The sequence below is a fragment of the Salvelinus alpinus genome, chromosome 8 (genome assembly GCF_045679555.1).
Source record: "Salvelinus alpinus chromosome 8, SLU_Salpinus.1, whole genome shotgun sequence".
Classification (NCBI taxonomy): domain Eukaryota; kingdom Metazoa; phylum Chordata; class Actinopteri; order Salmoniformes; family Salmonidae; genus Salvelinus; species Salvelinus alpinus.
Window position 1 is genome coordinate 21,862,086 of NC_092093.1, and position 26,202 is coordinate 21,888,287.

Sequence of the window (26,202 nt, forward strand, 5' to 3'; positions counted from 1 at the left end):
ATCATAGACATTGGTCTTAGCTCGTTTCAAATGATATACTGTATGATGTCCTTTCTCATGACAATCTATAATTCCTCAGGGTCTAAATTATTATAAAAGTTCACCATTGTCTCTAAAAGTTTTCGTCAATTCAGCATTCTGTGAAACCTCATCTCATCACCGACACCCACGGGTAGAGTTCACCAAGTTCAATGGTGAACTTTTATGGTCATTTAGACCCTGACTGGATGAGGAATGATACGATTGTCATGAGAAAGGACATCATACACTATACCCCTTACCCCCTCCCTCCCCGAGGCCTTCCTATTGGCTGTCGAATGAGTTTAACCTGGTCTCCATCTCCCGGCTCTTCCCACAGGACAACTTATCCTCAGTGGTCCTCCCAACCACCGTAGCCACCACCTTCTCCCCCTTCTCCGTCCGGCTGCCGTCACACACCAGGTAGATGGCGTTGTCCGTGATGTTGTTCCTGGCGCTGGAAGCGTGGCATGCGTTGGATCTACCACACAGCTGCTTCACCTCCTGTTTAAAGGTCTTGCTGAAGATATAGTAGATCAGGGGGTTGTAAAGAGTGGAGGACTTGGCAAACAGGCAGGGCAGCATGGTCACCTCAGGGGGGATGAACTCACTGCCCCTGACAACAGACACCAGGCTCACCAAACCGTATGGAGCCCATGATAAGATGAAGCCCAGGCTGATCAGGACTGCTATCTGTAAGACAGAAGAAACACTGTGAAAATGGGCAGGCAGAGAAAACTATCTGAAACAGAGGGCAGAAAGCAAACCAGCTAAATATACTTTGAAGACCATGCAGTTGAAACATTGTTGTTGAATCCATATCTTCAGTTAAAATCTGATTTGGACACTGTCCCTGAAACAGGATCTTGAACGGTGGGATTTACTTTCTCTTTCTTTGGGCATAGGAAATAACACTGTTAAAATGAATGTTTTACCTATGTTTTTATACTTATTTCAATGTATTCCTATCTTTCTGACAAAATATTTTTTTATCTCCATAGATAAACTGATATCTGCTTTTATCTGGAATAAGAAAAACCCTTGGATACGTAAGAGCGTATTGCAGAGATCTCGCCCCCAGGGTGGTCTAGCACTTTCAAACTTTTTCAATATTATTACTGGGCAGCTAATATAAGAATCGTTCTATATTGGATGACAGAAATCCCGGATGTTACAGGCCTGAAATGGTTGACCTTGGGGATTTCATCCTGTGGCCCCACCTCCTTAGCTGCCTTACTCTGTCCTAAACTAGCTGAGACCGTTTCCAAATACATTAAAAACCCTATTGTGAAACATTCTCTTAAAAATCTGGAAATAGTTCAGGCGATCGTTTGGTCTCAGTGAATTTTCAACTTCTGTACCATTATTAAAGAACCATACATTCTCTCCATCATTATTAGAGAGCAGGCAGGCATAAGTTACGAACAACAAACACAATTGCATTTTATCGATGGCAATTTGAATGCACAGAGATACTGTGACGAGATCCTGAGGCCCATTGTCGTGCCATTCATCCGCCGCCATCAACTCATGTTTCAGCATAATAATGCACGGACCCATGTCACAAGGATCTGTACACAATTCCTGGAAGCTGAAAATGTTCCAGTTCTTCCATGGCCTGCATAATCACTAGACATGTCACACATGTTGCTTTGGATCGACGTGTACGACATCATGTTCCAGTTCCCGCCAATATCCAGCAACTTCGTACAGCCATTGAAGAGGAGTGGAATAACATTCCACAGGCCACAATCAACAGCCTGATCAACTCTAGGAGATGTGTCCCACTGCATGAGGCAAATGGTGGTCATACCAGATACTGACTGGTTTTCTGATCCACGCCCCTACCTTTTAAAAAAAAGATATCGGTGACCAACAGACACATATCTGCATTCCCAGTCATCTGAATTCCATAGATTAGAGAATCATTTATTTATTTCAATTGACTGATTTCCTGATATGAACTGTAACTGTTGCATGTTGCATTTATATTTTGGTGAGTATATACTGTATAACGTATAAAGTTAAAAGTATGTGTAAATAGGCCTGTATAATGTCCATATTCTAGTCCTTTAAAAAATATATTTAAATTAAGATGGTGTGACAAAAACAACTCTATAGGAATTCAACTCCAAGTCAGCAAGTCACTCACTATGAGAAGGCGGCGGTGCATCTTGATGATGTTTGGGATATTTTTGCTGTGGTCGAGGGACTTGTAGGTAATGTACAGCTTCAAGGCAATGCCAAAGTAGCAACAGAGGATGATGAAGGAGGGCCCCAGCAAGTTGAAGGAGAAGACGGAGATGACGAAGGAGAAGCCTTGTTCCTTCATCTCTCCCCAGGCCAGGGTGCAAGAAAGGCCGAAGGGCTCTGGACCGTACCGGCCCCAGCCCAGGAGAGGGAAGCAGGCCCACAGCAGGGCATAGAGCCACGTCCACAAACACAGCAGCTTCACGTTCCTCCGGCTGATCTTCTCCTCTAGGGAAACACACACAGACAGTGGGTCACTAAGAGGTTTAGTGGGAGAGCAGTACTTCCTGTGTGGCTCAGCTGGTAAGAACACTAGCAACGGAAAGGCCATGAGCTCAAGTCCTGGAGGGATCACATACGCATACCAAACATGTAAGCACTCACTGTACTGTAAGTTGCTCTGGATAAAAGCGTCTGCTAAGTGGTATATATTACACTTCTGACCTCAAGGTCCGGATTTTAGACATTTTCCCGGATCTCTGTAGTGTGAGAGTGAGAAAATAATTTGAGGAGCTTTATATAGTTTATCTGTTGCTATTTCTGGGTTATACTCTTCAAAAACAAGAGGTATTTTTCAGGTTTAAATGCCTCGTGGGCATTGAGAAATCAGTTGGGGCCCCTAACCACACACCACTTTTGTAAATGCTTCTTTGTCTGTGTGTTTTTTATTCCAAACATGCACAATTACTTTCCAAAATGTTCCTATGATGACAAGAGGTGGTATCACTCACTCACTCACTCACTCACTCACTCACTCACTCACTCACTCACTCACTCACTCACTCACTCACTCACTCACTCACTCACTCACTCACTCACTCACTCACTCACTCACTCACTCACTCACTCACTCACTCACTCACTCACACAAACTGACTCAAACATACACAAATTCCAATGGTCCTAACATCATTCCCTGTGGTACTCCTGCTCCACATGCTCTATATACTCACTGGGAGACTGGAGGCTGAGGGAGACGACGAAACGCACCACAGCCATCACGGTCATGGTCATTATGCTGGCCGTGCCAAAGAAGAAGCCTACCAGGCCGTAGTAGATGCATGTGGTGTCTCCTCCCAGCCAGTGGTGGTTCCAGGCTGAGGCCACAGCCAGAGGGTACATGGCGACAGCAGCTCCCAGGTCTGTCACCGCCAGGTTGACACTCAGCAGCTCCGGGGGCTTCATGTGAGATGAGTGCTTAAATGCCATAATAAGCACCAGCAGGTTCCCCACAATGGACAATATAGCTAGAGAGAGGGGAGAGAGACAAAGAGGGAAAGTCCCAACACCCAGACCAGACCCAACAATCCCACCAGGCTAACATTGGTTATTTTCTTGTCTGGGTAAACACTAAATTATTAGGCATTCAAAAAGCACATGAATCCCTCCGGAGAGAAATTGATTTGGTCAACATGATCTCCACGTGATTCCAACATACCTTCAATGCCCAGACCCGTGTAATGGTTTAGTGAAAGAGATTACATAAAGTTAGCACACGATAGAGCAATACCATGAGCCATAGAGAGTTAACCGTTTAATTTTCAGACAACACAGATGGTTAACTGAAGATCAGACCTAGATTCCTCAAGCTGTCATGGCGATTGGACCATTGAAAAGAAACCTCTGTTTACCAACAGGAAAACATCAAGGTTGTATAAACTGTGAATCTTTTCTCAATGGGTCTTTTGTTGTGCCAATGAATGGCGAGCACATTCAGTTTTGTTTGATTGGGAGTATTTGAGGTCATCAGTAATAGACAAGAAAACAGGTCTGATAGGATCTGACAAGGATCCCATTTTGAGCCTAATATAATTTCCAGATAAAAGAAATATGAAGATTATATGCCTCTGGCAGAGGTTCTTCGTCTGAGTAAATTAATGTGGGCCAAAAAATATCACGTTACCTTTAACTCTAAATACACAGGAGTTAGATAAGATAAAGTAAGATCGAGTTCGGACTTCAGCATGATATTGATAACTCAATAAAACATTGTAAATTGGTTTCATTTCAATGCACATTGAATTAAATAAAAAAGCTATTGGAAAAACAAATCCCGTTTTCTGTGGTATACCCCACACAACTGCAGGTCAAATGGAAGGAAAGAGACATCCCACTAAAATCAGCAAAGAAGATACCTGATTCCTGGACAAGGACAACGGTGGAAATGGCAATGAATGAACTGTATAGACTACAGGACAGACTCTCAACAGACAATGTACGACAGATGGGGCACTGGAATACTTGACTGTTTAGGCTACTGAAACACGCTTTTTGAAAATACAATCACAGCACTACTCAGGAGATCTGTCTAAATGAATAACACTTTAATGACTATTGGTTATGCAGCTTAAGTGACAACCAATTCATTGGTAGGCTATAGCCATGATCTAAATGTTCAAGTAACAAACTGACAAGTGAACAGGACAACATGATGATTGCTATGATCTGGACAATTGTTTGCGAATGCTCCCCAGCCGATAGGCTCCAAAGGCCTGGGTGGATGGAAAGAATTTAAACGGCCCATATGTGAAAAAAGACTGGGAGGGATCAAATGTCATACAGCCTAAGAACCTGAAAATGTAAGCACACAGTACTTTTTCCCCCGTTGCTTTTGCTCCCAATTCTTTTTAAATGTATTTACTTTCGCCCTAATACTGGTGTCTTCGCCCAAGACATTAGTGACCATTGACCTGTTGTTTGTGTTAGAGATGTGAGAAAACAACAATCCTAGCCTCATGTCATCACAAAGAGGAACTATAAAAACATCAGTGAACAGTTTTTTTTAAACATTTTCTTTATTTTAGTGACCTTGCTTGTATTTCAGCTATCCCTGAACCTGATTTAGCTTTGAGCCTTTTTGCAGACTATTGTGGATAATCATGCTCCCTTCCGAAAATTAAGGGTTAAAGGTAGATCGAATGCCTGGTACACTCCGGAATTATCAGAAGTCATTCATAAAAGAGTTGATGCTTGGGTCAAGAACAAGAACACATGCTTAGGCCTGGACTGGCAAGCTTTTAAGCAACTGAGGAATCATTGTGTAAAACTAATCAGAAAGGCCGAATCTGATTATTATGTAACCGCTCTTTGGATTGCAATGGGAACATGGCTAAATTCTGGAATACTGTCAAATCCCTGAAGGGTTCTACTTACTCCTTTGGGCCACAACAAATTTATTTAAACACTGGTCTCATTACAAAAAAAGAAAAGTCATCATTGATGCAGACTCATCTCTTCAGTAGGTCCTATGATTGAGTGTAGTCTGGCCCAGAGTTGCGATGGTGAATGGCAAGACACTGTAGCCACGAACTGCCTTGCTGTCTCTGCCTGGCCGGCTCCCCTCTCTCCACTGGGATTCTCTGCCTCTGACCCTAGTACGGGGTCTGAGTCCCTGGCTTACTAGTGCTCTTCATGCCATCCCTAGGAGAGGGGTTGAGTCACAGACGTGATCTTCCTGTCTGGTTTTGCACCCCCCCAGGCCTGTGCGGTGGAGGAGATCTTTGTGGGCTATACTCAGCCTTGTCTCAGGGAAGTAAGTTGGTGGTCTGTTGATATCCCTCTAGTGGTGTGGGGGGCTGTGCTTTGGCAAAGTGGGCGGGGCCATATCCTGCCTGGTTGTGGTTGGCCACAGTGTCCCCCGACCCACACCTGTCTCTGCCAAAGCACAGCCCCCACACCACAGTCTCCAGTATCTATGCTGCAATAGTCTATGTACTGGGGGGCTAGGGTCAGTCTGTTATATCTGGTGTAATTCTCCTGTCTTATCTGGTGTCCTGTGTGAATTTAAATATGCTCCCTCTAATTCTCTCTCCCTCCCCTCCCAGAGGACCTGAGCCCTAGGATCATCCCTCAGGACTACCTGCCCTGATGACTCCTGGCTGTCCCCAGTCCACCTGGTCGTCCTGCTGGTCCAGTTTGAACTGTTCTGCCTGCGGCTAGGGAACCTTGACCTGTTCATCAGACGTGCTACCTTGTCCAGGACCTGCTGTTTTCAACAGTAACTAAGGTACAGCTCCAAATCTCTCTCTCTCTCTCTCTCTCTCTCTCTCTCTCTCTCTCTCTCTCTCTCTCTCTCTCTCTCTCTCTCTCTCTCTCTCTCTCTCTCTCTCTCTCTACCACACCTGCTGTCTCGACCTCTGACATTTACTCCTGAGGTACTGACCTGTTGCACCCTCTACAACCACTGTGATTATTATTTGACCATTCTGGTCATCTATGAACATTTGAACATCTTGAACAACAATCTGGCCTTAAATGGCCATGTACTCTTATAATCCTTAACCCGCACAGCCAGAAGAGGACTGGCCACCCCTCAGAGCCTGGTTTCTTCCTAGGTTGCTGCCTGTTTGGGGTTTTAAGCTGGGATTCTGTATAGCATTTTGTGACATCTGCTGATGTAAAAAGGGCTTTATAAATACATTTGTCTGATTGATTGAGAGGATCTGCAGAGAAGAATGGTAGAAACTCCCCAAATATAGGTGTGCCAAGCTTGTAGCGTCATACCCAAGAAGTCTCGAGGATGCAATCACTGCCAAACGTGCTTCAACAAAGTACTGAATAAAAGGTCTGAATATTTATGTAAATGTATTATTTCAGTTCTATATTTTTTATACATTTGCAAACATTTCTAAAAACCTGTTTTTGCTTTGTCCTAATGGGGTATTGTGTGTAGATTGATGAGGGGAAAAGCATTGTATGTCAGTGGCAGTCAGGGGCATTTTTTTTCAAGAGCATGGCCTTATTCATATTACAGCATATTGAATGAGTGTCATTCATATTCCATTCACCCAGTTCAATATAAGATTTTTGGCTACAACATGTTTTGGCTACGACATGTTTTGGCTACGACATGATGTAAAAATTTTCCCTATACCCATCATGAGGTTGCTACATAATAGCCTATGAATGAAAGTTTACAACGTAGTTGCACACAGGTTGAGAGAGAAATTTGAGATGACAGACAGTGACACATTCAATACCGCCTTGCACACTCTTGCCTGCATCTAGCTGATATAGGGTGTAATCATAAGTTCAACAGTTGCAACACATTCAGGTACTGTATGTTAATCCTGTTTCATTCTGTTTGCTTCCATTTAAGAAAAGTTTTTCAACAGAATCGGCAGAATGAATACACGCCTGACCACACAAGCACAGGTCCCTTTCATAGCAGCCACGTTGTATTCCTTCTTGCATCTATGCCCTCTCCACCTCTTACCTTTTTCCTTCGCTTGTTGACTTCAATGTACAACACATCCGCTATATGTGACCAGGCGAAAACACCTTTCCAAGCCAAACCATATCATAACCGCTACACACAGCCTACATCGTTGTTACCATATGAGCTAAAGTAACATCATAGTCAACATAGCCAATAGAACTAACGCGTTAGTAAACCTGCTACAATCATGCAGTACAGTGTACAGTCAGTAAGCAGTTTAGCAGTTACACCGGCGGGCCCCAGTGGCAATAAATTAGTAAAACCAAACACTTATTTTATTTTTTATTTTTTTTTATTTCACCTTTATTTAACCAGGTAGGCTAGTTGAGAACAAGTTCTCATTTGCAACTGCGACCTGGCCAAGATAAAGCATAGCAGTGTGAACAGACAACACAGAGTTACACATGGAGTAAACAATAAACAAGTCAATAACATGGTAGAAAAAAAAGAGAATCTATATACAATGTGTGCAAAAGGCATGAGGTAGGCAATAAATCGAATAATTACAATTTAGCAGATTAACACTGGAGTGATAAATCATCAGATGATCATGTGCAAGAAGAGATACTGGTGTGCAAAAGAGCAGAAAAGTAAATAAATAAAAGCAGTATGGGGGGTGAGGTAGGTAAATTGGGTGGGTAGTTTACAGATGGACTATGTACAGCTGCAGCGATCGGTTAGCTGCTCGGATAGCAGATTTTTAAAGTTGTTGAGGGAGATAAAAGTCTCCAACTTCAGAGATTTTTGCAATTCGTTCCAGTCGCAGGCAGCAGAGAACTGGAAGGAAAGGCGTCCAAATGAGGTTTTGGCTTTAGGGATGATCAGTGAGATACACCTGCTGGAGCGCGTGCTGCGGGTGGGTGTAGCCATCGTGACCAGTGAACTGAGATAAGGCGGCACTTTACCTAGCATAGCCTTGTAGATGACCTGGAGCCAGTGGGTCTGACGACGAACATGTAGCGAGGGCCAGCCGACTAGGGCATACAGGTCGCAGTGGTGGGTCGTATAAGGTGCTTTAGTAACAAAACGAATGGCACTGTGATAAACTGCATCCAGTTTGCTGAGTAGAGTATTGGAAGCTATTTTGTAGATGACATCGCCGAAGTCGAGGATCGGTAGGATAGTCAGTTTTACTAGGGTAAGTTTGGCGGCGTGAGTGAAGGAGGCTTTGTTGCGGAATAGAAAGCCGATTCTTAAATTGATTTTGGATTGGAGATGTTTGATATGAGTCTGGAAGGAGAGTTTGCAGTCTAGCCAGACACCTAGGTACTTATAGATGTCCACATATTCTAGGTCGGAACCGTCCAGGGTGGTGATGCTAGTCGGGCGTGCGGGTGCAGGCAGCGAACGGTTGAAAAGCATGCATTTGGTTTTACTAGCGTTTAAGAGCAGTTGGAGGCCACGGAAGGAGTGTTGTATGGCATTGAAGCTCGTTTGGAGGTTAGATAGCACAGTGTCCAAGGAAGGGCCGGAAGTATATAGAATGGTGTCGTCTGCGTAGAGGTGGATCAGGGAATCGCCCGCAGCAAGAGCAACATCATTGATGTATACAGAGAAAAGAGTCGGCCCGAGAATTGAACCCTGTGGTACCCCCATAGAGACTGCCAGATGACCGGACAACATGCCCTCCGATTTGACACACTGAACTCTGTCTGCAAAGTAGTTGGTGAACCAGGCAAGGCAGTCATTAGAAAAACCGAGGCTACTGAGTCTGCCGATAAGAATATGGTGATTGACAGAGTCGAAAGCCTTGGCCAGGTCGATGAAGACGGCTGCACAGTAATGTCTTTTATCGATGGCGGTTATGATATCGTTTAGTACCTTGAGTGTGGCTGAGGTGCACCCGTGACCGGCTCGGAAACCGGATTGCACAGCGGAGAAGGTACGGTGGGATTCGAGATGGTCAGTGATCTGTTTGTTGACTTGGCTTTCGAAGACCTTAGATAGGCAGGGCAGGATGGATATAGGTCTGTAACAGTTTGGGTCCAGGGTGTCTCCCCCTTTTGAAGAGGGGGATGACCGCGGCAGCTTTCCAATCCTTGGGGATCTCAGATGATACGAAGGAGAGGTTGAACAGGCTGGTAATAGGGGGTGCGACAATGGCGGCGGACAGTTTCAGAAATAGGGGGTCCAGATTGTCAAGCCCAGCTGATTTGTATGGGTCCAGGTTTTCCAGCTCTTTCAGAACATCTGCTATCTGGATATGGGTAAAGGAGAAGCTGGGGAGGCTTGGGCGAGTAGCAGCGGGGGGGGCGGGGCTGTTGGCCAAGGTTGGAGTCGCCAGGAGGAAGGCATGGCCAGCCATTGAGAAATGTTTGTTGAAGTTTTCGATTATCACGGACTTATCAGTGGTGACCGTGTTACCTAGCCTCAGTGCAGTGGGCAGCTGGGAGGAGGTGCTCTTGTTTTCCATGGACTTTACAGTATCCCAGAACTTTTTGGAGTTAGAGCTACAGGATGCAAATTTCTGCTTGAAAAAGCTGGCCTTTGCTTTCCTGACTGACTGCGTGTATTGGTTCCTGACTTCCCTGAACAGTTGCATATCGCGGGGGCTCTTCGATGCTATTGCAGTTCGCCACAGGATGTTTTTGTGCTGGTCGAGGGCAGTCAGGTCTGGAGTGAACCAAGGGCTATATCTGTTCTTGGTTCTGCATTTTTTGAACGGAGCATGCTTGTCTAATATGGTGAGGAAGTAACTTTTAAAGAATGACCAGGCATCCTCAACTGACGGGATGAGGTCAATATCCTTCCAGGGTACCCGGGCCAGGTCGATTAGAAAGGCCTGCTCGCAGAAGTGTTTTAGGGAGCGTTTGACAGTGATGAGGGGTGGTCGTTTGACCGCGGACCCGTGGCGGATACAGGCAATGAGGCAGTGATCGCTGAGATCTTGATTGAAGACAGCAGAGGTGTATTTGGAGGGCAGGTTGGTCAGGATAATGTCTATTAGGGTGCCCATGTTTACGGATTTAGGGTTGTACCTGGTGGGTTCCTTGATGATTTGTGTGAGATTGAGGGCATCAAGCTTGGATTGTAGGACTGCCGGGGTGTTAAGCATATCCCAGTTTAGGTCACCTAACAGAACAAACTCTGAAGCTAGATGGGGAGCGATCAATTCACAGATGGTGTCCAGGGCACAGCTGGGAGCTGAGGGGGGTCGGTAGCAGGCGGCAACAGTGAGAGACTTATTTCTGGAGAGATTCATTTTTAAAATTAGAAGTTCGAACTGTTTGGGCATAGACCTGGAAAGTATGACAGAACTTTGCAGGCTATCTCTGCAGTAGATTGCAACTCCTCCCCCTTTGGCAGTTCTATCTTGACGGAAAGTGTTATAGTTGGGTATGGAAATCCCAGAATTTTTGGTGGCCTTCCTAAGCCAGGATTCGGACACGGCAAGGACATCAGGGTTGGCAGAGTGTGCTAAAGCGGTGAGTAAGGCAAACTTAGGGAGGAGGCTTCTGATGTTGACATGCATGAGGCCAAGGCTTTTTCGATCACAGAAGTCAACAAATGAGGGTGACTGGGGACATGCAGGGCCTGGGTTTACCTCCACATCACCCGAGGAACAGAGGAGTAGTAGGATGAGGGTGCGGCTAAAGGCTATCAAAACTGGTCGCCTAGAGCGTTGGGGACAAAGAATAAAAGGAGCAGATTTATGGGCGTGGTAGAATAGATTCTGGGCATAATGTGCAGACAGGGGTATGGTGGGGCACGGGTACAGCGGAGGCAAGCCCAGGCACTGGGTGATGATAAGAGAGGTTGTATCTCTGGACATGCTGGTCTCAATGGGTGAGGTCACCGCATGTGTGGGGGGTGGGACAAAGGAGGTATCAGAGGTACGGAGAGTGGAACTACGGGGTCCATTGCAAACCAAAACAATGATAATGATAACTAGCCTGAACAACAGTATGCAAGGCATATTGATATTTGAGAGAGACATACAATAAGGCATAAAGTGATTGCAGGTCTTGATTGGGAGAGCTAGCTAAAACAACAGGTAAGATAACAGCAGCAATAACAGGGTGCTAGTCTAACACAGCAACAACAGGTAAAAATGGCGACGACTAGGCAGAGAGGGTCGGATTAACTACACACAGATCCTGAGTTAAAGCACAGAGCCGACAGATAAAACACAAATAAACAGAATGGAGTACCGTGAATTAATGGACAGTCAAGCAGGCATCAGCTATGTAGCCAAGTGATCATAGTGTCCAGGGGGCAGCCGTAGATGGAGCAGGGAGGCCTCCACTAAGCTAGCACGCGGCGTTTAAAGTTAGTAGCCCGGGGGGTGGTCTGCTCAGACGGAGGGGGTCTGCTCAGACGGAGGCCGGTTGAGGGCACAGCGGGTGGGGCACTCGTCTGCAGACCAGACGTGGTCGTGTCGACAGAGAATCCAAGCCGGATGGCGATGGCGAAAGAGAGGTTGTGAATTGTAGAATTGTGTTTGCTAACTGGTGCTGGCTTCGTGGCAGTGGCGCTAGCTGCGCTAGCTGCAAGCTAGCTGTGAGGATCAGAAGTAGTGGCTCAGGGATTACGGCAGGAATCCGGCGTTGTTGTCGAGAGACAGTCCGATGCTGGTAAATTGGTGAGTAATATCCAGGCTAATAACAGGGCTGGTGTCTGTGCAGAAGGTAAAAGCTGCTAGCAGCGGCAAAAAATGGCTAAATTAGCTTGTAGCTGATTTAGACCAGTTGTGATGGATTGGCAGGGCTCTGTGTCGGCAAAAAAAGGTCCAGGCCAATTGGCAAAATATGTATTGTAGCACAAGAATTAGCCGGAGGACCTCTTCGGCTAGCCGGGAGATTGGCCTAGCTCGAGGCTAGCTCAAGGCTAACTGTTGCTTGCTTCGGGACAGAGACGTTAGCCAGGAGTAGCCACTCAGATTGCAGCTAGCTATCTGATCCGGTGTAAAGGTCCAGAGCTTGCGGTAGTAATCTGGAGATTTGGTAGAGAAAAAGCAGTCCGATATTCTCTGGGTTGATATCGCGCTGTGCAGACTGGCATGTATTGACCAAGCTGAGGCTGGCTGGTGTCCGAGTTAACGGTAAAGACCACTAGCAGTGACTAACTGATAACTAGCTAGTAGTTAGTTAGCTGGCTAGCTTCTGATGGGGGTTCCGGTTCTAAAGTATAAAAATAGCAGATCCGTACCACATTGGGTGTTGGGGGTTGCAGGAGAGTATATTCAGTCCGTAGATGGAAAGTGAGATTAAAATATAAACGGAAAAAACGAGGAAAACGATTATTTACACGGGACAAGACAAAACACACAAAACACACGTCCGACTGCTACGCCATCTTGGAATATATCTTGACTTGGAAGAGTTCCAGTGTTGTGTTGGATAGTCATAGCCAGCTAGCTAACATTGCATCCCTTTGTTTGAGCCGGGTGTTTGAGTAGGCTAAACTAGCTAGCTGCATGTGCTATCTAAGTAAGTGAACATCACGTGTGCTCCCTCTCTGTCCTCTAGGTCACCAGGCTGCTCATTATGGTGCATTCCTGTCACCATCGTTACGCACACCTGCGCATGGACTCCATCACTTCCCTGATTACCTTCCCTATATACAGTTGAAGTCGGAAGTTTACATACACTTAGGTTGGAGTCATTAAAACTCATTTTTCAACCACTCCTCAAATTTCTTGTTAACAAACTATAGTTTTGGAAAGTCGGTTAGGATATCTACTTTGTGCATGACACAGATAATTTTCCCAACAATTGTTTACAGACAGATTATTTCATTTATAATTCACTGTATCACAATTCCAGTGGGTCAGAAGTTTACATACACTAAATTGACTGTACCTTGACAACAAAGTCAAGGTATTGGGGTGGCCATCACAAAGCCCTGACCTCAATCCTATAGAAAATGTGGGGGCAGAACTGAAAAAGCATGTGCGAGCAAGGAGGCCTACAAACCTGAATCAGTTCCACCAGCTCTGTTAGGAGGAATGGGCCAAAATTCACCCAACTTATTGTGGGAAGCTTGTGGAAGGCTACCTGAAACGTTTGACCCAAGTTAAACAATTTAAAGGCAATGCTACCAAATACTAATTGAGTGTATGTAAACTTCTGACCCACTGGGAATGTGATGAAAGAAATAAAAGCTGAAATAAATAATTCTCTCTACTATTATTCTGACATTTCACATTCTTAAAATAAAGTGGTGATCCTAACTGACATAAGACAGGGAATGATTACTTGGATTAAATGTCAGGAATTGTGAAAAACTGAGTTTAAATGTATCTGGCTAAGGTGTATGTAAACTTCCGACTTCAACTGTATGTCACTCCCTTTGGTTCCTTCCCCGGGCGTCATTGTTTCTGTTTCTGTTTCATGTCTGTGTGCTGTTAGTGTTTCTTGTTTTGTATTATGTTCTAATTATTTTATTAAAACACTCACTCCCTGAACTTGCTTCCCGTCTCTCAGCGCATAACGTTACAGTGAAAGTGAAAGTAAAATGACAAAATATAGGTCTCAATCTCTCTCTCGCTTCTCCATTTTCGAAGAAATGAATTTGTTCAAAACTGTTAAACTATTGACTTTCTCTATTGTCATGACGTGGCCCTCTTTGGGTATAGCGAGTGCCTTCCCCCTCTCTCTCCCTCTTACACCCAGGTTCTGTTATCTCAGGTCGTAAATTCCTAGAGCACTCTCTTCCCCCCCGGTCATGCAGTATAGAGAGTGGGTTCATAGAGAGAACAAAGGAACTTCTTCTACATCACAGAACTTGAGAACTGAACAATGTCCATGTTTTGGAGAAAGCGTAAACGGTCAGTGGAGAATCCAGCTACGACCGGTCCATTTTGTTTAATGTTTGTGACCTCATTGAGAGACAATACAGCCACATTACCATAACTCTGTTTATACAGGAGCCTCCGTTATGAGATGTGTATCTAATTATTGTATAAAATGAATGAGTAAAGATTAAACTATTTGTGAAATTATGTAATGTGATTTTAAACTGTTTAATGAAAGAGAATCCAATTCCCTTTAAAGTTATCTAAGTAATTGGCCCGCCCCATGAGCACAGACATTGATCTGGCATCATGGAACAGCCTTTTCTGCTGTTCCGAATAAAACCCCACCTAGAGAAATCATCTGCAGACCATGCGTACCTCGATTACCGAGAGGGCTAAGGTTTGAGTAGAGACCATGCGTTCCTCGGTTGTTGAATTCCTAACCAAACCACATGGAGCATTGGCTACACTGGTGGAAATGGTTAAACTCTGAGACTATCGATACCGACAGAATAAGAGCAAATCTTTGATACTAATTACTAGTCTGCAGCTAGAATTTATGTTGACTGTATGCGAAGACCGACAACCGCCGAAACATCTATTCTATAAGAACATTTCTGAATGGGACTCTGAAGTATCCATTCTAACCACAAAAGACTCCAGGGACGCAAACAGAAGATCAGATGAACTTTCCAACAGAAAGACGGACGACTCCAACAGAGATTATGACGACACACTTAGCGTAAATATATATATTGATTGCAATTATTCCCGAATGAGTGAGCATTCATGTGCAAAGGATTAGCATTTCAATTATTATAATTATCAACTTTGTAGTGTCTCTTGTCTTTCCCGGCCTTCTCAGTCCGCACCCACTTTCTTATAATTTCCTTGTAACCATATATATTGTTGTTTGTTTATGCATTTCTGTGATTATTTAGTTAGTTAGTAAATAAATGATTAAAACAATTGATGTATGGATGATTCATAGTGAAGGCTGGGTTTGTGCAGATAACCAACCATTTACGACGTTTGGAATGAGACTAACGTGAGGTAAAGAATGATTCATTAATTAGAAGACTAACGGATCAGATATTAAAATATCTGAAAAGTTATATTAGGAAAATTATAACTTTGTAATCTGAAGATTTTCTTTGGTGCCCCGACTTCCTCATTATTTACATTTACATGATTAGTTTAATCACGTAATAATAATTACAGAGAATTGATTTGATAAAATAAGTCTTCACTTTAATGATGTCAAAGACACAACACTATCTTTGAGTCAACAACTCACCACATGTTATGCAGTGCAGTGCTAGCTAGCTGTAGCTTATGCTTTCAGTACTAGATTAATTCTCTGATTCTTTGATTGGGTCGACAACCCGTCAGTTCATGCTACAAGAACTCTGATAGGTTGGAGGACATTCTCTGGATGTTGTCATAATTACTGTGTACGTCTATGGAAGGGGGTGAGAACCATGAGCCTCCTAGGTTTTGTATTGAAGTCAACATACCCAGAGGAGGACAGAAGCTAGCCTCTGGCTACATCATGGAGCTACCTTACAGAGTGCTGCTGAGGCTACTGTAGACCTTCATTGCAAAAGAGTGTGTTTTAATCAACTATATATTTAGTATAGTTTTATCTAAAAATGATTTTTTTTTTCTTCACCACTATTTTTATTTTTACGAAATTCATTGAGGAGGATGATCCTCCCCTTTCTCCTCTGAGGAGCCTCCACTAATGTACAGTACCAGTCAAAAGTTTGTATACCCCTACTCATTCAAGGTTTGTTTTACTAAATATTTGTACCATTTTCTACATTGTAGAATGATAGTGAAGACATCAAAACTATGAAATAACACATTGAATCATGGTGTAACCAAAAAAGTGTTAAACAAGTAGCCACCCTTTGCCTTGATGACAGCTTTGAACACGTTTGGCATTCCCTCAACCAGCTTCATGAGGTAGTCACCTGGAATGCATTTCCTTTCCTTCTTAATGCGTTTGAGCCAATCAGTTGTGTTGTGACAAGGTAGCGGTGGTATACAGAAGATAGTTCTATTTGGTAAAAGACCAAGTCCATATTATGGGAAGAACAGCTCAAATAAGCAAAGAGAAACAACAGTCCATCATTACTTTAAGACACAGGTGTCAAACTCATTCCACGGAGGGCCGAGTGTCTGCGGGTTTTCGCTCCTCCCTTGTACTTGATTGATGAATTAACATCACTAATTAGTTAGGAACTCCCCACACCTGGTTGTCTAGGGCTTTATTGAAAGGAAAAACCAAAAACCTGCAGACACTAGGCCCTCCGTGGAATGAGTTTGACACCCCTGCTTTAAGACATGAAGGTCAGTCAATGCGGAACATTACAAGAACTTTGACCGTTTCTTCAAGTGCAGTCGCAAAAACCATCAAGCGCTATGATGAAACTGGCTCTCATGAGGATCTCCACAGTAAAGTGAGACCCATAGTTACATCTGATGCAGAGGATAAGTTCATTAGATTTACCAGCCTCAGAAATTGCAGCCCAAATAAATGCTTCACAGAGTTCAAGTAACAGACACATCTCAACATCAACTGTTCAAAGAAGACGTGAATCAGGCCTTCATGGTCAAATTTCTGTAAAGAAACCACTACTAAAGGACACCAATAATAAAAAGAGACTGGGTTGTGCCAAGAAAACACGAGCAATGGACATTAGACCGGTGGAAATCTGTCCTTTGGTCTGATGAGTCCAAATTTTAGATTTTTGGTTCCAACCGCTTTGTCTTTGTGAGACGCAGAGTAGGTGAACAGAGGATCTCTCTACATGTGTAGTTCCAACCATGAAGCATGTAGAAGGAGGTGTGATGGTGTAGGGGTGCTTTGCTGGTGACACTGTCAGTGATTTATATAGAATTCAAGGCAAACTTAACCGGCATGGCTACCACAGCATTCTGCAGCAATAGGCCAGTCCATCTGGTTTGCGCTTAGTGGGATTATCATTTGTTTCTCAACAGGACAATGACCCAACACACCTCCAGTCTGGGTAAGGGCTATTTTACCAAGAACGAGAGTGATGGAGTGCTGCATCAGATGACCTGGCCTCCACAATCACCCAACCTCAACCCAATTGAGATGGTTTGGGATGAGTTGGACCGCAGAGTGAAGGAAAAGCAGCCAACAAGTGCTCAGTGTAACGGATGTGAAATGGCTAGCTAGTTAGCGGGTACGCGCTACTAGCGTTTCAGTCAGTTACGTCACTTGCTCTGAAACCTAGAAGTAGTGTTGCACCTTGCTCTGCAAGGGCCGCGGCTTTTGTGGAGCGATGGGTAACGACGCTTCGTGGGTGACTGTTGTTGATGTGTGCAGAAGGTCCCTGGTTCGCGCCCGTGTCGGGGCGAGGGGACGGTCTAAAGTTATACTGTTAGATTGATGCTGTTGACCCGGATCACTGGTTGCTGCGGAAAAGGAGGAGGTTGAAAGGGGGGTGAGTGTAACGGATGTGAAATGGCTAGCTAGTTAGCGGGTACGCGCTACTAGCGTTTCAATCAGTTACGTCACTTGCTCTGAAACCTAGAAGTAGTGTTGCACCTTGCTCTGCAAGGGCCGCGGCTTTTGTGGAGCGATGGGTAACGACGCTTCGTGGGTGACTGTTGTTGATGTGTGCAGAGGGTCCCTGGTTCGCGCCCGTGTCGGGGCGAGGGGACGTACTAAAGTTATACTGTTACATCAGCATATGTGAGAACTCCTTCAAGAATGTTGTTAAAGCATTCCAGGTGAAGCTGGTTGAGAGAATCCCAAGAGTGTGCAAAGCTGTCATCAAGGCAAAGGGTGGCTACTTTGAAGGATCTCAAATATAAAATGGTTACTACATGATTCCATATGTGTTATATCATTGATTTGATGTCTTCACTGATATTCTAAAAATATAGAAAATCCAAACTTTTCACTGGTGCTGTATGTGCTATTATTTCATTGTGGCTAGGAATTTATATCCATCCATCTCCACGATTTTGTCTGTTGGGAAATGTTAATATTGGTGATCAATATTAGAGAAAGTGTTCTAATCTAGGTCTAATTGCTGCAAAAATGTGTATAGCCATCAATTGGAAACGCCTCATATTCACACTCAATAACAAACTGGAGGACTGAACTATCTAGTTACATCCCACTAGGTGTCAGGTTCTCCCTAGGAGAGGTGGGTGTGGAGTCAGGCGCAGGAGAGTGAGAATTGCAGGAAGGGCGTTTATTTACAAGTCCAATAAAAAACAGGCACAGGACCACAACAGCAGCCACAAAAAAAACAGGAACGCAGTCCAGAAAAAACACCTGTTCAACAGAACAAACCAAACGCAACCCAAACAAATGACAGATACACAAACAATCCCGCACAAAACCTAGAGGGTAGGGCGAGATTAAATACCCCACAATTAACCTAAACTCGACACAGGTGAACAACAAGACAGACAAAACCAAACGAAAAGGAAAAGGGATCGGGGGCAGCTAGTAGACAGGCGACGATGACCGCCGAGCGCTGCCCGAACAGGGAGAGGAGCCACCTTCGGTGGAAGTCGTGACACTAGGTTTCTATATACTATGAAGTCAAACAAAAACCAGACTTATATGACAGAGTTTGGAGGCCATATGTGGACCATCTCGGGGAGTGTGGTGCTTAAGTGGAAGTGACGGCTACTTGTGCCGCGCTTGCGTGCCGGTCGGGGCTCGGGGGTTTCCAAATTTCTGATTGGTTGTGGTTGTGCGCATGTCGCGTTTGTGTTTTTGTGTGTGATTGTGGGCAAGTGTGGGCATGTTTTTGTGTGTTTTGTTTTTGCAGTGTATTGTTTCTGTTTGTGAATGTCAGTTTATTTTGGATAGATTTTTTACTTTAATATTTTGTTCAATATAAAAAAAAGAATAGAGTACCATTAGAGACACAGCCTATGTTCCGTTAAGAATAGATGACAGGAGAGGAGAGGAACCTCTTGAAGCCATTAATGGCAGCATCACTCAGGTTAAGTGCCTGTGTGTGTTTGTGTGCATGGATGTGAGTCCCATCCTAAATCAGTCCTGTTCCTGAGGGACTGTGAGGAGTGTCTCTCTACGTCTACCTGAGGGACTTGTGGATGACATTAGATCAGTCAGGCCTACTAATCCAACTAATGACTCTCTCATACATGCTCTCACACACACACACACACACACACACACACACACACACACACACACACACACACACACACACACACACACACACACACACACACACACACACACACACACACACACACACACACACACACACACACACACATATATATAGACACCTGTGTTGGAGCTCAAAGCCTCAGGCTCTTAAAGCCATCTCCCTTCCTACTCCCCTCCAACCCCTCACCTCTCTGTGTATCACGGTGAATGCATAAATGTGAGGAGATATTCCATTATGAAAGGAATCCAATAGGTGGCTGCATTGCTTAAGCCTGGCCTGGACTCATTAAGGTCAGGGTTATAATAACAACACACAACACACCCACTCTCTCTACCTGGGGTGACTTTCCAGTACATCTCTCTCAGACTTATAGAAGAGCTGGAGCTGGAGGCATTGCCTCAGGGTCTTAAAACCACCTCCCCTCCTCTAGCTCTCCCCTCTCTCTACATGTCAAGGTACATACTTACATACAATGTCCATGGTCACATAAGCAGCACTTCTATTACAGTTTTTTCCAACTGCTTACACACAAAATCATTTCATGTCACACAATTTTTGAAACCTCTCACTCAAAGTGCAAAACTACACACCAAATATCCAAAACCATAAGCTATTTCTCAGCCTTTGACTCAGTTATCAATTGCATAAAACACTTTTTTCAAAACACTACACACAATTCTCTACCTAAAACACAAAAATCTAACAGGAAGTGACTTGCTTTCCTTTTCCAAACACAACCAATCAAAATGCTACACTTAATTCACAAGGTCACACACACACTCCTCACATGTGCAAACGCTAATAGCTTAACTGATCAATAATCACTGCTTTACTGTAGTATAGGCCTATAAATAGGTCAAAGGTCAGATTACCTGTTTTGAACAATGGATGCCAACAATGGACAGAGAGCAAGAGGAGTAGGAGGGAGAGGAAGAGGAAGAAGAGGACGAGGGCAAAGAAAAGAAGGAAGGAGAGCCATCTCTGATGAGATTAGGGCAACACTTGTTGATCATGTGATCAACCACGGTTTGACCATGAGAGAGGCTGGACTGAGAGTCCAGCCCAACTTGAGTCGATTTACAGTGGCGTTCGAACCTTCAGAAATGAGAACAGGTATGCAACTATCTAATGACTATTTTAGCATTACAGTAATGTACTGTAAAATACGTATGACTGCATAGTATTGCATAAACATTTGTAACTCTAAGCCATCCATTTACTGCACTGCATTGAATGAATGAGGTTGGTTATCATGCTGTACTACATTTTTTTGTACATTGTTTACAGTTCCTATGCTGAACACATACTGTGTTTGAATTCTGTACAGAGTGGAAAGGCAAAGACATCATGGAGGACGAGGACGCTTGTTTACAGATGTACAAGAGACTGCAATTACAAATATGGTTTTGGCCAACAATGCAATTAGGATTCGAGAGATAAGAGAGCATATCTTGAATAACGACACCATATTTAACAACATCAATGCTGTAAGCCTGTCGACCATACAACGCATCCTCCAACGGCACCGAGTGACGATGAAACAACTTTACAAGGTGCCATTTGAGAGAAACTCTGACAGAGTCAAGAATATGCGACATGACTTTGTAGAGGTATGTATGCAACACTACTTCCAGTACTTCAGACATACCATATTTACTCATCTGTATATCCTTTTGTCTGTTACAGAGAGTATTGGAGCTGGATGCCCATGTAATTCGCCATGAATTTATTTATGTGGATGAGGCTTGGCTTCAACCTCACCAAAACCAGGCGCCGCAGAAGAAATGTAATAGGACAGAGGGCAATTACCAATGTCCCTGGACAGCGTGGGGGTAATGTGTGCTGCCATCACTCAAAACGGGGTCCTCCATCACAATGCCACACTGGGTCCGTACAACACCGGCCATATGTTCACTTTTCTGGATGCAATTTACACAATGCTTGTCCCTGATCCAGATCAGGAGCCTGCTAGATTTGTGGTTTTATGGGACAATGTTAGTTTTCACCAGGCTGTTCTGGTCCAAAACTGGTTTGCCACCCATCCACAAGTTGTAGTTTTGTACCTACCCCCATATTCACCTTTTCTAAATCCCATAGAGGAATTCTTCTCAGCCTGGCGCTGGAAAGTGTATGATCGCCAACCCTATGCCCGCATACCGCTTCTCCAGGCAATGGAGGACACATGTGGGGACATAGAGGTTGCCTCTGTCCAAGGTTGGATACGCCATGCTAGGAGATACTTCCCTCGATGTTTGGCAAGAGAAAACGTATCTTGTGATGTGGACGAAGTATTGTGGCCAGACCCAGGCCGGAGAAGAGATGAAGCGTAGCTTAGCACTGGTGACTGCCCCCCCCCTACCAATTTCTGGACTGCCCCCCCGGGACCCCACACACACAATTGTGTTCTTTACTGTATTCTAAAGAATATACTTTTGGTTTACATATGTTTATGTTTTTTTTTGTATGCTACTGTATACAACAGTAATGTTTGGCCTAATAAATAATCAATATTTTCTGTTTCTACATTGCATTGGTGTTTACAATGTACTTGTTACCCCTCTCAGCAGATTACTTTCACTGTAGAACATTGTATTGAAATGTAGATATAAGCCTATGAAAGACCAAGAGCTTTAGATTTAGAACAACAGTGTTTACAGGCTATATCCAAAAATGTACTATTATGAAAGCAGTGTTTTCCATTTGATGCAAATGCTTCATTCTGACATGTGTTTATGGCATTTTGAATGCAGTGTTACATTTTGAAGGAGATGTGAGGCATTTTGCATTTTGTGTGTGCAGTTTTGGGAATTGTGTGTAGAGTTTTGAAAAAAGGAGACAGTTTTGAAAACGTTTGTAAGCAGTTGGAAAAAACTGTAATACATATGTGGGAGACATTCCATTATGAAAGGAATTAACTTAGCTGGCTGTATTGCTCTAGCCTGGCCTGTGTCTGTACTCCGTGCTTCTACATCTGCATTGCTTGCTGTTTGGGGTTTTAGGCTGGGTTTTTGTATATCTGCTGATGTAAAAAGAGCTACATAAATAGATTTGATTGATTACGATTAGGGTAATAATAACAGTAATTATCTATGGCTGATTATGGTAAGCTAAATGTTTCATACAGCAGGTTATCATATAGCAGCAGTGGCCACTCGTCATTCAGGGCACATTCAGCCCCACATTTTTAGCTAAAAAAGTATTAAGAGAAAATAAAGAAATTGGGCATTAAAACGTGTCACATATATATCATTGAGTTAATAAAGCCCGCATGGTCTCTTTTTTGTTTTCTTGAGTATGGCAGCTCCAAAATGCAGGTGTTTCAGCCTAGCTCAGTGCTTTCTGTGGTGGTGGGGCAAGCCAGCAGAAAATACAGAGCGTTGCGCCATGATTGTCTCAGTGTTTTGTCACTCATGGGGACACTACGTTACCACCAAGTCTAAGGGTAGACCTCGAAAAATGTTGCCCTTTGGGTGCTGCCATAGAGTTACATTAGAAGTGCCCATCCAAGAAGGCTCTAGGTCATTGGCCACAGATAAAATGACATAAAATTACGTTATATGTACAGTAGCTTTGATTGGACTGATCATGTCAACATCATACTTTCAAAATATTAGCTAGCAGTCATCATCATGAATCAAGTCGACAATCTACTGGCAAATCCTTTTTAATCTTTGTCATATGAAGAAAAATAATGAAGAGAAATTATAGATAAAACGATTTGGTGCTCATCGGCCATTGGACATAAACATTACACAACAAGTTGGAAATCGCAAATTCAACAACGAGTGGTTTGGAAGGAATTAGTGACAGTGGCTGTGTGGTCCCAATTCTAGGATTAAGGGGCTCTTTTCCAAATTTAAAATGATAAACATTCAACCGTGCTCAAAACAACAGTTAACTCGGAACTGCGAAAACTTGACTTCAGTGAGTTCAACAACTCAGAATTGAATCCGGCATCTTTCTTGGTGCTATGACCTGAAGATTATTGACGTCATCATGATTCAACCTTGTTTTTATCAGAGTTCCCAATTGTTTTGAAAGCATCATAAATCCAGAGATTGCCAGACTTTTATGACAAAATTTGCCCATGAAGGACCGCCGCGCCAACTTCCTGTTCAAGTGAGCACAGCACAACAAGGTGAGTTCAAAAATGTATTGTATGCTGCTGCAAAAATTATGTAATATGCCAGGGAGATATGTATACTGTAGCTAAGAAAGTAATACTAAGTGTATGTTGTGTAGTAAGATGTTAGTAGCCCATGTGCAGCAGCCTAACCATTTGGTCTATTTACCCCTCTCAATTTCGCCTACTGTTCTGACTTGGTGATGCATATGTAGCCTATAACCTGTTTTAGAGAAATTTAATCATTGAATATTGTAAGAGCTTTCATTGTCTGCTTATATGCCCCCTTTATTTATCCTACGGTTCTGACTTGGTGTACAGGGAGAACACTGTAAGAATGGCCCATGTTCTGAGTTCTGTCGCTGTACATTTCAAAAGTGCTAAATAAATAGTTATATTGACTACGTCCGTCGTCGCTTGCTCCATAATGTCTAATCGAAATTACGGATTGCCTCTTATCCGCTTGTTGTTCCCTTATGCCATAGTTTGTACATCTCAATAGTCATTAGAAACCACATTTGTTAAAGCTAATCAGACATATTTATTAAAAGGCAGAAGATTTGGTGTTTCGTTGCCAGACAAGCCTCCGCTGATAGCCAGGTGTAGCAGTGGTAAGATGTTGGGGCTGCTGTTGGGACAGCTTTATGTAGGCCCTAACAGTTTGTGGGCACCGTTTGTCACCGTTATAGTGCAATTAATGTATTGTTTAGGGTTGTGTTGTGTAATGGCTTTGCTGGCATGCATCCCACTTTCTTTTTTTTTTTACCCCACCAAGATTTATATGATAAAATTGCCTCTGTACAGCAGGTTATCATTACCAATTATTAAGGAAGGTATCCCTGTTGTTGACTGCTAGTGAAGTCTTCACTGTTGGGGACTAAAATAGCTCTATTGGACACTATACACACAATCTAAATAACAACACACACACACACGCTTGGCAACAGGTTAGTTATCTCAGTAATCAGACATTATAGATCAAAATAACCTGTTGCCCCCTTGATCACATGTGGATCCCTTCACTTAGTCGCATAGAATATATACCATTCATAAGACATTTCATTTCTTTAACATGACATCTACATCCTCCAATCACCACCTGAGCAGATATCCAATTTGTGCAAAAGATGTCACTCCTGCCTAATTCGTATGCGGTTGGATAGTAGTCATGTAGAAAATTAGATGGATAGATGTCAGAGGGCATAAAAAGCACTTTCTAATATAATACCATTGACATACAATATCGGTCAAAAGTTTTAGAACACCTACTCATTCAAGGGTTTTTCTTTATTTGTACTATTTTCTACATTGTAGAATAATAGTGAAGACATCACAAATATGAAATAACACATATGGAATCATGTAATACTTTCTCTGTGGGACAAATGGCAAATAAAGTCTCTTTGTCAAGTTAAGCTGGTTACACATAGTCATTTCCATGTAAAAGGACCCATGACCACCAACATTTTCAGGCAGGTGTAGACGATTGAGGCATCGTGGTCTGATTGTGGTCAGATCTTCCTTACCACCTCAGGAGGTATTCTGGCTCGCATTGTGTCTGAATATCATACAACTGTAGACGGATCTGGACTGTGAAATCATTTTTATCATCATCATCTCACCTTCTAAATTCATTGACAGCTGGGCACCATTGACATACACTACCGGACAAAATTTTGAGAACATGTACTCATTCAAGGGTTTTTCTTTATTTGTACTATTTTCTACATTGTAGAATAATAGTGAAGACATCACAACTATAAAATAACACATATGGAATCATGTAGTAACCAAAAAAGTGTTAAACAAATCAAAATATATTTTATATTTGAGATTCTTCAAATAGCCACCCTTTGCCTTGATGACAGCTTTTCACACTCTTGGCATTCTCTCAACCAGATTCACCTGGAATGCTTTTCCAACAGTCTTGAAGGAGTTCCCACATATGCTGAGCACTTGTTGGCTGCTTTTCCTTCACTCTGCGATCCAACTCATCACAAACCATCTCAATTGGGTTGATGCTGGGTGATTGTGGAGGCCAGGTCATCTGATGCAGCACTCCATCACTCTTCAGCACTCTCCTAAGTGGTTTCTTAGGCGCAATTCGACCATGAAGGCCTGATTCAAAAAGTTTCGTAAGAACAGTTGATGTTGAGATGTGTCTGTTACTTGAACTCTGTGAAGCATTTATTTGGGCTGCAATTTCTGAGGCTGGTAACTCTAATGAACTTATCCTCTGGAGCAAAGCTAACTCCGGGTCTTCCATTCCTGTGGCGGTCCTCATGAGAGCCAATTTCATCATAGCGCTTGATGGTTTTTGTGACTGCACTTTAATAAACTTTCAAAGTTCTTGTAAAGTTCAGCATTGACTGACCTTCAATTCTTAATGTCATGATGGACTGTCGTTTCTCTTTGGTTATTTGAGTGTTCTTGACATAATATTGACTTGGTCTTCTAGCAAATAGGGCTATCTTCTGTATACCGCTCATACCTTGTCACAACACAACTGATTGAATCAAACACATTAAGGAAATAAATTCCACAAATTAACTTTTAACAAGGCACACCTGTTAATCCAGCCGCTGTGTCAGATTTCAAAAAGGCTTTACGGCGAAAGCACACCATGCGATTATCTGATGACAGCGCCCAGCACACAAAAGCA

General features: G+C 43.3%; 1 protein-coding gene across 1 annotated transcript in view; it reads right to left on the bottom strand.

Moving 5' to 3' along the window:
- Positions 1-303: 303 nt before the first annotated feature.
- Positions 304-26,202, bottom strand: part of opn8b (opsin 8, group member b) — a 50,668-nt gene continuing 24,769 nt past the window's right edge. Inside the window, exons 2-4 of the mRNA XM_071412964.1 lie at positions 3,222-3,515; positions 2,171-2,496; positions 304-711 (exon numbers count right to left, since the gene is read on the bottom strand). Coding sequence (XP_071269065.1) covers positions 304-711; positions 2,171-2,496; positions 3,222-3,515 — 1,028 coding nt within the window. The remainder of the gene's footprint in view (positions 712-2,170; positions 2,497-3,221; positions 3,516-26,202) is intronic.